The sequence below is a fragment of the Podarcis bocagei genome (assembly GCF_964188305.1).
Source record: "Podarcis bocagei genome assembly, chromosome: 18".
Classification (NCBI taxonomy): domain Eukaryota; kingdom Metazoa; phylum Chordata; class Lepidosauria; order Squamata; family Lacertidae; genus Podarcis; species Podarcis bocagei.
The window spans coordinates 6,651,082-6,664,020 of record NC_138144.1 but is presented as its reverse complement, the minus strand read 5'-3'; the positions used below and the strand labels follow the sequence as shown (position 1 = coordinate 6,664,020).

At 49.4% G+C, this 12,939-nt stretch overlaps 1 protein-coding gene across 2 annotated transcripts in view; it reads right to left on the bottom strand.

Moving 5' to 3' along the window:
- PIAS4 (protein inhibitor of activated STAT 4) overlaps positions 1 to 12,665 on the bottom strand; it is a 33,668-nt gene extending 21,003 nt beyond the window's left edge. The window contains exons 1-2 of one of the 2 annotated variants that reach the window (XM_081177847.1): positions 12,591 to 12,665; positions 3,566 to 4,022 (exon numbers count right to left, since the gene is read on the bottom strand). In XM_081177847.1, coding sequence (XP_081033973.1) covers positions 3,566 to 4,019 — 454 coding nt within the window. In that variant the 5' untranslated portion in view covers positions 4,020 to 4,022; positions 12,591 to 12,665. The remainder of the gene's footprint in view (positions 1 to 3,565; positions 4,023 to 12,590) is intronic. The other variant, XM_081177846.1, reaches the window with a different exon arrangement.
- Positions 12,666 to 12,939: the final 274 nt, after the last annotated feature.

The window sequence follows — 12,939 nt, the reverse complement described above, 5'->3', positions numbered from 1 at the left end:
AACAAGTAAGGCTTCTGGCCCTTGCGCTCCATGCTCCTCCCTGGTTTTCATTTGTTTTAATGTTTAATAGGTTCAAAGTCAGTTGAGTCAGCAGTTAATGGTAATTACAGCAGACAGGCAAGGAGCATTTCTGTTTTACTTTTATGTGGAGTTAAAAGCCATATATTTTAACTGGAGGACAGGTGCTGGGAGAACAGCTGTTTTAGCTCAGGGTTTATCTTATAAGGAACACTTAGACGCTTACACAAGCCAGTGTTTTCTGTATGGATAATAATAATAATAATAATAATAATAATAATAATAATAATAATTTATTATTTATACCCCATTCATCTGGCTGGGCTTCCCCAGCCACTCTGGGCGGCTTTCAACAAAATATTAAAATACAGTAATGCATCAAACATTAAAAGCTTCCCTAAACAGGGCTGCCTTCAGATGTCTTCTAAAAGTCTGGTAGTTGTTTTTTCCACAGGGAGGGCACCACTACCGAGAAGGCCCTCTGCCTGGTTCCCTGTAACTTGGCTTCTCGCAGTGAGGGAACCACCAGAAGGCCCTCAGTGCTGGACCTCAGTGTCCGGGTAGAACGATGGGGGTGGAGACGCTCCTTCAGATATACTGGACCGAGGCCGTTTAGGGCGAAAGATTCCTGCGTTGCAGAGGGTTGGGCTAGATGATCCTTGTGGTCTCTTCCAACTCTATGATGCTATGATTCTACGATTCAAATCATGTCAAGACCAAGAACCAGATTAAAAGCCGGGCCCTGCAACCACTATGTTGCACCACCCAATATGGTTTTAGGGACAATGTGCCTAGCACATGAGCCAAATCAATCTCATATATAATCCTCGTAATCCCCAATCTCATATTTAAACCGCCAATGAAGGACAAGCTACATTAAATGGTTCTTGGGCTCCTCCTTCGGACTTTGTGCACTTTTGCAAAAACGGGTTTTGCACAAACCTGCCGATCCCTCCCTCATATGTGCATTGCCATTTTGTACATATACACAGAGGCACTCACCTCTGAGCACTGGAAGTGGGGGGACAAGGGACCCTGTATCATTTCTGAAATATTGTAAACTGCGTTGGGAAGGTTGCGTACCTGAAAAAGTGGCGGTTCAGAAATAAAACGCAGTCCCTTCTTAACTCCGCAGCTTGAGTTTTGAATAACCTCCACAGGGGGCAGGCAGGCAAGTACCGTATTTTTCGCTCTATAACACGTACCAGACCATAACACGCACATAGTTTTTAGAGGAGGAAAACAAGGAAAAAAATATTCTAAACGAAATAGTGGATATATGATTTTTGTGGTTCATGCTGTGGCCACAGACATGTGATCTGACAGTGAGTTTGGAGTAGCCCAATGCAAAAATCCTGAGGATCCATGTGGATCCATGCTTTGTAACCACAGAGGAGGGAAGGAAGGGGAACCATGGATCCTCTGCTCACGACTGCAGCAGATCCCCCCCCCCCGCCACCCGCAGGCATTCGCTCCATAACACGCACAGACATTTCCCCTTATTTTCTAGGAGGAAAAGTGAGTGTTATGGTGCAAAAAATACAGTAGCTTCCTCACATGTAGAAAAATAGCCGATCAGGGTTAAGCTTTCAGTGCTAGGCTTCTGCCCCACATGTAGATTTTCTACATGACCAGTTTACCTTTCATATGCAGAATGGGTAATTGATATGCTCTTGGGGTTCCTTCCAACCATACACTTCTATGGTTCTACAAAGTCTATCATGTCTTTCTGTCTTCCAAGGGTATTGCGATTAGTGCTCAAGAAGAAAGGTGATTAACCACTGGTGTTTAGGGACACAGGACGCTGCCTAACACCGAGCCAAACCACTGGGTCCATCTAGGTAAGATTTTTACTATACTGACTGGTTACAGCTCCCCAAGCAGCGTTCGAAATTAGCCATTTTGAACCTGGCTTTCGACCGCTTGCAACAGAGTGAAGATAGCTGGGTGCCAGGATGGCGTCTGAAATCTCCACTATCTGGGGATCCTTGGACTTGGACTGCTTTCACACACTAACACCACACCCTGTAGAATTCTATCCGTTCTATTTTATCTGTACAACTGAAACGAATTTCAGGAACCAAAATGCTTTGCCTGTGCAGCCCGAGCAAGAGCACGGAACGACGTTATAATTAATTGTTTCCGCTGGTTTTCGCTTACCCCACCCCACTGCCCTGCTCACAGTTGTGAAGAACATTCCTACGTTACAAATGGTCCATGTCACCATTAAGAAAAAGAGGTCGGAATAGGCCAATATATAAGCGGAATGTCCCTGGATCGAGTGACTTTTCTTCTTTCAGTTCTCAAAGCTCTTCAACGAGGCTGCAATCTGAACGAGCCAGGTATTTTAACTGATAATCAATCAACAGTCCAATCCATCACTTGAAAAATAAAACTTCAGAGCCATCTTGCCCCAAAACGGCAACTAGACATTCCGTTTTGGCAACCGTAACCTTGGTTGAAGGAGCCAGTTGGAGCCTCGGTTATATATCTGAGTTTCTAATGCTGTAAGGTTTCAGACAGTAAAGATTAGGGCATGAGTAGGGAAACAAAGGCCTGGGGGCCGGATCTAGCCCAACCGCCTTGTAAATCCGGCTCACAGACGGTCCAGGAATCAGAGTGTTTATACATGAGTAGAATGTGCCCTTTTATTTAAAATGCATCTCTGGGTTATTGTGGGGCCTGCCTGGTGTTTTTACACGAGTAGAATGTGCCCTTTTATTTAAAATGCATCTCTGGGTTATTGTGGGGCCTGCCTGGTGTTTTTACACGAGTAGAATGTGCCCTTTTATTTAAAATGCACCTCTGGGTTATTGTGGGGCCTGCCTGGTGTTTTTACACGAGTAGAATGTGTGCTTTTATTTAAAATGCACCTTTGGGTTATTGTCGGGCCTGCCTGGTGTTTTTACACGAGTAGAATGTGTGCTTTTATTTAAAATGCACCTCTGGGTTATTGTGGGGCCTGCCTGGTGTTTTTACACGAGTAGAATGTGTGCTTTTATTTAAAATGCACCTCTGGGTTATTGTGGGGCCTGCCTGGTGTTTTTACACGAGTAGAATGTGTGCTTTTATTTAAAATGCACCTCTGGGTTATTGTGGGGCCTGCCTGGTGTTTTTACATGAGTAGAATGTGTGCTTTTATTTAAAATGCACCTCTGGGTTATTGTGGGGCCTGCCTGGTGTTTTTACATGAGTAGAATGTGCCCTTTTATTTAAAATGCATCTCTGGGTTATTGTGGGGCCTGCCTGGTGTTTTTACACGAGTAGAATGTGCCCTTTTATTTAAAATGCATCTCTGGGTTATTGTGGGGCATAGGAATTCGTTCGTTTATTTTTTTTCAAAATACAGTCCGGCCCCCCACAAGGTCTGAGGGACAGTGGACCGGCCCCCTGCTGAAAAAGTTTGCTGACCCCTGGGTTAGGGCCTGTGCATGCAAGCAGAAGAAGACGAAGCCAGCTGCCATGAGCAAACCGGCCACCTGCAGAGGTGGGACGAGGCAACGTCCCAGCCATCCAGGACCACCCCAATCCCGCCCACCCAACTCACCGAGCTCGGTGGGCTTCAGGAGTTCGTCCAAAATGCTGTAGAAGGGGAGCTTCACCAGCTGAACCTCGGGCTTTGCCGGTTTGACGGGTAACCGCCCCAGTCCGTTTAAGTACTTCCCGTAGAGGGAGGGATAGTCAATGTTGGCGGTGGAGAGAGCAGTCCTGGCCACCGCGTTGCTGCTGCGGTCGTAGGAGGAATGGATGGAGAGGGTTTCCTGGGGAGGTCTGTGCTGGGGCGCCTGCTGCTGCTGCTGCTGCGGAATCTGCCCTGCATCCGAGAGCTTGGCGTAGCGCGTCTCGTAAATCTCCTTGATCTTTTTGAACAGTTCCGGGCTGCAGTCAAACTGGACCAGCTGCAAGGCCCGGGTCACCAGTTCGTGCTTCAAGCCGCTCTTGCTTCGGCCGACGAACCCGAGCAACATCTGGAGGTCCGAGACTCGGAAACTCATCACCATGTTCTGCGGGCGGAGAGGGAGGGCAGGCAGACAGACAGACAGACATTTGAAGTCAAAGATAGCGAATAAATCAAAGCAACGTTTATGGGGCTGGCAGCAAACGTACCCCAAGATCTGGCTTAGGTAACCCCAACTCAAGGAAGGAATTATTAACCAGCCTTCCTCTTGCCGTGCTGCTTTGCCCATGGCTGTATTTATTCTGAATACCATTACAAATGTATTGTGGTTATAGCATTATTATACATTTGCAAAGACCATTATACATTTATTTACACACACACACACCCAATTTTATGCCACAGAACAGACCATATGGGGAAAGCGTTTAGGGTCAAGTATCATGGTTATAACAAAAAGGTCATACGTTTTCTTTATTCTTTTGTGTTTTCTGCAAACTCAGGAAGCGGCAGGTACAGAGGTGCCCACATTCAAAATACAGTGGTACCTCCGGTTAAGTACTTAATTCATTCCAGAGGTCCATACTTAACCTGAAACTGTTCTTAACCTGAAGCACCACTTTAGCTAATGGGGCCTCCTGCTGCTGCCGCGTCACCGGAGCACAATTTCTGTTCTCATCCTGAAGCAAAGTTCTTAACCTGAAGCACTATTTCTGGGTTAGCGGAGTCTGTAACCTGAAGCGTATGTAACCTGAAGCGTATGTAACCTGAGGTACCACTGTATAGGAACGATTGTCCGTCTGTACTTAAGAGCAGTGCTTTTTTTCTGGGGGGACGCAGGGGTACGCATACCCCTAAACATTTTGTGAATCTAAGTTTGGCCTCATTGAGGGGCACTATTGCAATATGAGCAGGAAATTAAGAGTACCCCTAAACATTTTTTTTAGAAAAAAAGCACTGCTTAGGAGTCAAACCATTTGTCCACCTACACCAGCATTGTCAACAGTGATCGGCAGTGGCTTTCTGAATATGTACGCAATGCAACACACGCTCTACACAGTGCTCCGATCCTTCTCTCTGAAATAAACTAAGATTCTAGTCCTTATGGTTTCGAATGAAAGGCTGATTTAAGCAGGAACATCAGAAGCTACCTTACACCCAGTCTCCCTCTGCCTCTCTGCTCTGTGCCATGCACAATGTTACAAAGGACAGAGTGGGTTGGATCAAGGTGAGAATGCATTCGCTCCAGCAAACTCCTTCTCGCAGGGGCCAATCAGGTTTGGGGAAGGCACCCACAACCCCGGGGACCTCCCCACTTCACGGAGGTGCCCCACCATCACAAGGCAATGGAGGCAGGGCTATTGGAAGCCGATCCGCGCAAGGCGGGTAAGAAAACACCCTTCCTCTCACCCCACACCAGTTACATCTTGCTACCCACAAGCAAACACGTGCGTGTCTGGTGGTGGAGAGTCATTCCAGCACTATATGTTTACCCCTGCCTCTATTTCAACGAAACCAAGTCGCTTGCATTCATGGAAACGAGTTCGAAAAGCGCACGGTGGAATTCCAGAACTTTTTCCTGCTTTTAAGCGTTAGCCGCAGGTCCCAAAGGTCAGTGGGTGGTGCATCTGCATTCCGGTGGCTTACTGCCCCCTTGACGCTCACGCCCTTGTGGCCAAAAATCCAGCCTCTGTGGTAGAACAGCTGGCATAGGGTGATGACCTCACTCCAGACCCAGCCCAAGGGATTTTGGCACCTGAGGCCAACCCACAAAATGGGTGTGGGAGGAGGGGTGAGTGAAGATCAGGAACAAGGGGAGGATACAGATACACTTCGGGATCTGCTGCCCCCGTGGATCCTGCCACCTGAGGTGCTTGCTGCACTCTGCCTGATGGGTGGGCCGGCTCTGCCCAGATCCTGCACCTGCCAAACCAAATTGGGGACGAGCCTTACACATGGTAAGTGGCAAGCTCCTGGGTTGAGGAAACCAAGGAAAAACAGAGGGCGGAACTGCCAGTTGGCCAACCATCGTCAACACCCTCATGCGTTCACATTGCCTACCCAAGTTAAAGCTTGGGTGTGCTACGGTTTCCCAGGCAACTGCAGCTTGAAAAACAGCCCAGGGAGCCAATGGCAGCCTGGACCCTTTCCCATTCCAGTCGCTCCAAGCCTCTGGTTGGTGAGAACGTGGTGCTGATAACACCAAGGTCGCAGGTTCGATCCCCGTATGAGACTGCCGCATATTCCTGTATTGCATTTTGTGAATCTAAGTTTGGCCTCACTGAGGAGAAGTACAGTGGTACCTCAGGTTACAGATGCTTCAGGTTACAGGCGCTTTAGATTACAGACTCCGCTAAGCCAGAAATATTACCTCGGGTTAAGAACTTTGCTTCAGGATAAGAACAGAAATGAGCCCGGCCTTGGCTGGGGAGGGCGGGGTATAAATAATAAAAAATTATTATTATTATTCGGAGTAGGGCTGGTGCAGCAAATCCTCCTTTGCCGCTGCTTCAGACGTCTGCTGGTTTTGTTCTTTCACAAGAGCAACACCAGGGGCATCTGCCAACCGTACCCCCCCACACTCCAGTGCAAACGGACCTGCACAACCGAGTTACCAAAGCAGCGAGGAGGGCAAGTGAAGGAATACCGGCGGTGCTCCAGCACTTACAAACGGGAAGATATTTCGCTGGTTAAAACAACACAGCATGTGGACCAGGAAGCCAAATTGCAGCCCACCTCCAGCAAGCAGAACCTGCCAAGGACTCAATGGTACTTCTTGTTTTGCAGCCTGGGAGCGAAACCAGGTTTATCAAGCACTGGGGGCGGCAGCAGGGGTGTGTGTGTATGTGTGTGCTTGCCATACATGGATGGTAGGCAGCTGACTCACAACTTGCACATGCCAACCACAAACACAGTGGCAGGCCAGGCGGGGTTGGGGCACTTGATCACTCGAGAGTCAAGAAGACAACTCTCTCTGCAGATCCTAAAGATGCCACCTTGGCGGGCCAAAGACGTGAAGCCAAAGAATGCAACTCAGAACTTGGGACGATTTCTGCAGCCCGAATCGCAAACGCTGAACGGGAAAGGGCGCTCTAAACCTACGAAGGGTGATCTCTGAAACCGGTTGGTTTGTTTTAAAGAGTTTATAAAACTCTTAATGTTTCAAAAATCTCTAGTCTAAAACACCCCAAGTATTATATTTTAAAAACAGAGTCTAAAAGCAGTAAAACAGCATTTAAAACATATACAGTGGTACCTCGGGTTAAGTACTTAATTCATTCCTGAGGTCTGTTCTTAACCTGAAACTGTTCTTAACCTGAAGCACCACTTTAGCTAATGGGGCCTCCCACTGCTGCACGATTTCTGTTCTCATCCTGAAGCAAAGTTCTTAACCTGAAGCACTATTTCTGGGTTAGCGGAGTCGGTAACCTGAAGCGTATGTAACCTGAAGCGTATGTAACCCGAGGTACCACTGTAAAAGTAAATTATTCAAGGGAGCCCATGCACCCAAAACAGGGAAAGCCTGAGCAAAAACTTCACAAGATGTGTACAGCAGCTGAGGGTTGCTGCCTCTGCCTCCTGTCTACACCCCTACAGACCTGCTGCCAGTCAGTGTAGACAATACTGAGCTACACTAACCAAGGACTGACAGGTTAAGTCAGCTGCCTATGTTCCTTCACATATGGCAGAAGGAAGGCCATTCGATGATACTAGCAGCAGAAAATGCCCATTTATATAGGGGTTGTTACCTGCACCCTCGTAAGGGACGAGGATGGCGCTGTGGGTTAAACCACAGAGCCTAGGGCTTGCCGATCGGAAGGTCGGCGGTTCGAATCCCCGCGGCGGGATGAGCTCCTGTTGCGCGGTCCATGCTCCTGCCAACCTAGTAGTTCCAAAGCACGTCAAAGTGCAAGTAGATAAATAGGTACCGCTCCGGCGGGAAGGTAAACGGCGTTTCCGTGCACTGCTCCGGTTCGCCAGAAGCGGCTTAGTCCTGCTGGCCACATGACCCAGAAGCTGTACGGCGGCTCCCTCGGCCAATAAAGCAAGATGAGCGTCGCAACCCCAGAGTCGGCCACGACTGGACCTAATGGTCAGGGGTTCCTTTACCTTTACCTCCACCCTTACTCTTAAAGCATCAAAAACGAAAGCTGAAAGCTGGTGCAGCACAGCAGCTAAGACATGGGTTGGCAAACTAAGGCCCGGGGGCCGGATCCGGCCCAATCGCCTTCTCAATCCGGCCCACGGACGGTCCGGGAATCAGTGTGTTTTTACATGAGTAAAATGTGCCCTTTTATTTAAAATGCATCTCTGGGTGATTTGTGGGGCATAGGAATTTGTTCATATTTTTTCCCCAAAATATAGTCCGGGCCCCCACAAGGTCTGAGGGACAGTGGATCGGCCCCCTGCTGAAAAAGTTTGCTGACCCCTGATAAGTGCATGAGGTACAAAGTGATAGAATCAGATTGGAAGGCACCTTTTAAAGGGTCATCTGAAAGGAAGGAATCACAGCTAAAGAATCCCTGGCAGATGCCCATCCAACCTCCGTTTACAAACCTCCATCAAAGGATAGCCCACCGCCTTCTGAGGGAGTCCATTCTACTGGTCAAGCCAATGGTCCCATGTAGCTCAGGACCCTCTACACAGCAGCCCTCCGTGATTTCAGAGAAGAACCTTCTGCATGCAAAGCAGGTGTTCCGCCAACAAGCTATAGCTCTGCAACATAATACAGTGGCACCTCGGAAGTTGAACGGAATCAGTTCCGGAAGTCCGTTCGGCTTCCAAAATGTTCGGGAACCAAGGCGCGTTTTCTGGCTGGCTGCAGGAAGCTCCTGCGGCCAATCGGAAGCCGCGGAACCCACGTCGGACGTTTGGGTTCCAAAGAACGTTCGCAAACCGGAACACTCACTTTGCAGGGTTCGGGAGCCAAAACGTTCAAGTCGCAAGGCGTTTGACTTCCAAGGTACGACTGTATTTAAGCTCAGCAACCAAGTGAGGAGATAGCCTTGGGCTACCATGCCTCACCCCACAGCAAATAAAAATGCTTTCTGTCTCAGGCTGCTGACGCACCTAACCCTTCCTAACTAGTACTCCAGGGATGGTTGTGGGCAGGATTCCTACACTGCGGGGGGGGGGGGTGGACTAGATGACTCTCAGGGTGCCCCCCAAATTTACAATTCTATGATCCCATGATTATTGCAGGACTTTGGGGCATAAAAGGCATTGTGGGCTGGATTTTTGCTGGCTCTATCAGATGCGTGAAGTAATCCTCAGCAGTCAGGTGCAGCAAACAAATGTTGCGCCCTCCATATGCTAAAAAAAATGAGAGCCAGCAACTTGCTTTGCCCTTTTAATACGGGGATTAAAAAAATAATAATACTGATAGACTTTTACAGAAGACGAAAGAAACAGATTTGGCTGAACATGAGGGGAACCTTCTTAGAGTAAGGGTTGCTAAATTAGGAACAGGCTGACTTGAGAGGCACTGGAGGTTTCTGCAGACCCTGTGCTGAACAGGAGGCTTGGCTAAACACTATGGTTTGACAATGCTGCGCAGATCTCTTCAAGGCACTGAAATTGTGGAACATCATCTGTGTCTAAAAAGCGGTATATAAATTGGTTAACGGTAACAACAGAAGCAGCAGCAGCAGCAAAGCCTCCTATCTGCTCCAACTAATTTAAAAAGTAGGTCTCCGCTTATTACGATTCACAGCCACTGCCTTAAAATCTCAAAGCTCCAAACCCCACCATTTCACAGCTGCACCACCGAAGCTCCAGCCGCTCAGGACAGCACAAGCAAAGGGAAGCCCATGCAAAAACGACAAGAGCAATAGATTGGCAGGCAGGCAGGCAGGCAAGCAAGCAAGGACTTGGCAGTGGAGGCAGCAGGTGGGATTCCTCAGTGCCAAATCCAACCATCCCAGGGTTCTCTAGCTAGGCCTTGGAGCGTTCCACCGGCCACATACCCTCACCAGCCTTTGCTTTGCATCCTCCTGGAGTGACTTTGCCTGGCTGGAATGTGTCCTCTTGCTTTGTCTGGATGACGGATAGAGCAAAGTGTGCTGGAAGCACCCTGCTGCACAAAGCTGTAATTTGCATTTATTGCTCCACCCACTTCTGCCCACGATTGGCATGTGGCTCTTGGAAGGTTTCCCAGAAGGCCCTCGGGTTGGAAAAGGGAGCGAGGAGACAGCGATGCCTGTCGCACCTCATGCACACCAGTTTGAGAAAATCTGCTGCTGTCCGTATCAGACTGGACTGCAGATATTCATTTGCTACAATAATAATTAACATTTATAGAGCGCCAAGCCTCCATAGCACTAAAAGATGCTGTACTCCTTACAACAGCCCTGTGAGATGGGCTAGCCTCCTTTCCCCCCTATTAGAGCTGGGGAGCTGGGTCTGACAGAAGCAAGACTTTCCTTGCAGCCTTCACACTAACTGTAGCTGAGATAAAGAGCCCCTTGCACACTCCTTTCCCATTCGTGTTTTATCTATCAGATTCTGACTCTGAGGCCAGGGGTTGTCTTATTATTGAAATTTATACGCTGCTCTGGGAGCTTCATATGGTTCATAGACTCATAGAATCTTACAAGATGAAGGGACCCCGCGGGTCATCTAGTCCAACCCCCTGTAACGCAGGAATCTCGGCTAAAGCATCCATGACAGATAGCCATCCAACCTCTGCTTAAAAACCTCCAAGGAAGGAGAGTCCACCACTTCTCGTGGGAGTCTGTTCCACTGCTGAACAGCTCTTACTGTCAGAAAGTTTTTTTTCCGAATGTTTAGTGGGAATCTCCTTCCTTGCAACTTGAAGCCACTGGTTCAAGTCCTACTCTCCAAAGCAGGAGAAAACAAGCATGCTCCCTCCTCCGTGTGACAGCCCTTGAAATATTTGAAGATGTCTATCATATCTCCTCTCAGTTTCCTCTTTGCCACGCTAAACATACCCAGCTCCTTCAAGTGCTCCTCATAAGGCTTAGTTTCCAGACCCCTGACCACCTCGGTTGCCACACATTCCAGCTTGTCAACATCCTTCTTAACTTGTGGTGCCCAGAATTAGACACAGTACTCCAAGTGTAGCCTGAACAAGGCAGAATACAGTGGTACTATGACTTCCCTTGATCTAGACACTATACTTCTGTTGATGCAGCCTAGAACGGCGTTAGCTTTTTTTGCTGCTGCATCACACTGCAGTCTCATGTTAAGCCTGTGGTCCACCAAGACCCCTAGATCCTTTTCACATGTACTTCTAGTAAGCCAGATGTCTTCAGGAGAGATAAAAGTGCTCTAAGTAAGTAACAAATACGTAAGTGCGTGGAAATTCAAGGTTTCAACTGAAGACTTCCCAGTTTGTGTCCACAGCTTACTGGAAAAAAACTGGAAGCCAGCCATTCCAAATTCACTCAAAGAAGTTAACTACCCTAAAGTCTTTGTTTCTGAATATTCACGAAACAAGCCAGATCTACTCTTGTAAAGTAAAAGTACAACCATTAATACAAATGGCAGAACTTATAATTGTGGCTTCTTATACATGACTTTGGGACGCGGGTGGTGCTGTGGGTTAAACCACAGAGCCTAGGACTTGCCAATCAGAAGGTCGGCGGTTCGAATCCCCGCAATGACGGGGTGAGCTCCCGTTGCTCAGTCCCACCTCCTGCCAACCTAGCAGTTCAAAAGCACGTCAAAGTGCAAGTAAATAAATAGGTACCACTCCGGCGGGAAGGTAAACGGCGTTTCCGTGCGCTGCTCTGGTTCGCCAGAAGCGGCTTAGTCATGCTGGCCACATGACCCGGAAGCTGTACGTCGGCTCCCTCGGCCAAGAAAGCGAGATGAGCGCCACAACCCCAGAGTCGGCCACGACTGGACCTAATGGTCAGGGGTCCCTTTACCTTTATACATGACTTTGCTTGCTATCTAAGGTGTCCATTGGTTTCACAACTGGCTCTGCATGGTTCAACTTAACAATACAGAACACACAGAGAAGGGGTCCCTTTACCTTACCTTTAACACCACCCTCCTGAACCCAAGGGGTGCTTACTTTCTGAGTAAGACCTGCGTAACATCGCACTTTGCTGCTGTTGTGTTTTTGTTTTGTTTTCGCTTTCAACACACGCACACACACACACCAATCGGGATTAAATCAGCTCCAAACAAACAGTCCCCCCCCAAAAAAAAATCCACCTTGCAGGGTTGGTGGCAACTCCTCCTGGCTGTCAAAAGGTGCCCCAAAAGGAGGGCTGGCATAAGGGCGAGATAAAAGGCATGTGAACAAACAGACAGACAAACAAACCCTCTTGGGGGGGTGAGAGCAAATGGGGAGGGTCTTCTCTGGCATGGGGGGAGGGGAGGGCTGTCTTGAAGGTGGGGGTGGGAAAGGAGCAGCAGGTAGGGAGAGGGGGGATGTGAGAGTGGGGGGGGATTGGTGAGGGGGGGTCGTCCCTGGAGGGGGGTTGGGAGGCCGCCCCCTCCCTCGGGACGAGGGGCGGGGCTTCTGGCTGCCCCTCCCCTTTAGCCACGCCCCTCCCTCCTCAGGTGCCCCTCCCTTGGACAGAGATTCATAGGGTCCCCCCCCAAAAAAAACATACCTCAGTGAGGGGGGGACGGGGCGCCCCTTCGGACCCCCGCTTCTCCTCTCCCTCCCTCCCCTCCCTCCCTCTCCTCTTTCACTCACTCACTTTCGCCTCCACCAGCTCCGCCGCCATCTTGGCTTCCAGCATCCAACGCGCCGGGAACAGGTGGAGGGAGGGGCGGGGGGAGGGAAGAAGAAAGAGAAGAGCCGCCCGCGTCACGTGACGGGGGGACGTCAACGGCCAGGCGCCCCGGCTCGGCCAATCCGGAGCGCGCGTCTTGCGGCTTCTTTCCCCGCCCCCGTCCTCTTTTCTCCAATCAGCGTCGACGCTCCGTACAAAAAAACCCTCTCCCGACGTGCGACGCCGGAGACGAGGAGCGCGGCGCGTGCGCATGCGCTCCAAGCGACCCGGCGAAGCTTTCTCGGGCCGGCCTCTCGCTTCTCCTCCGCC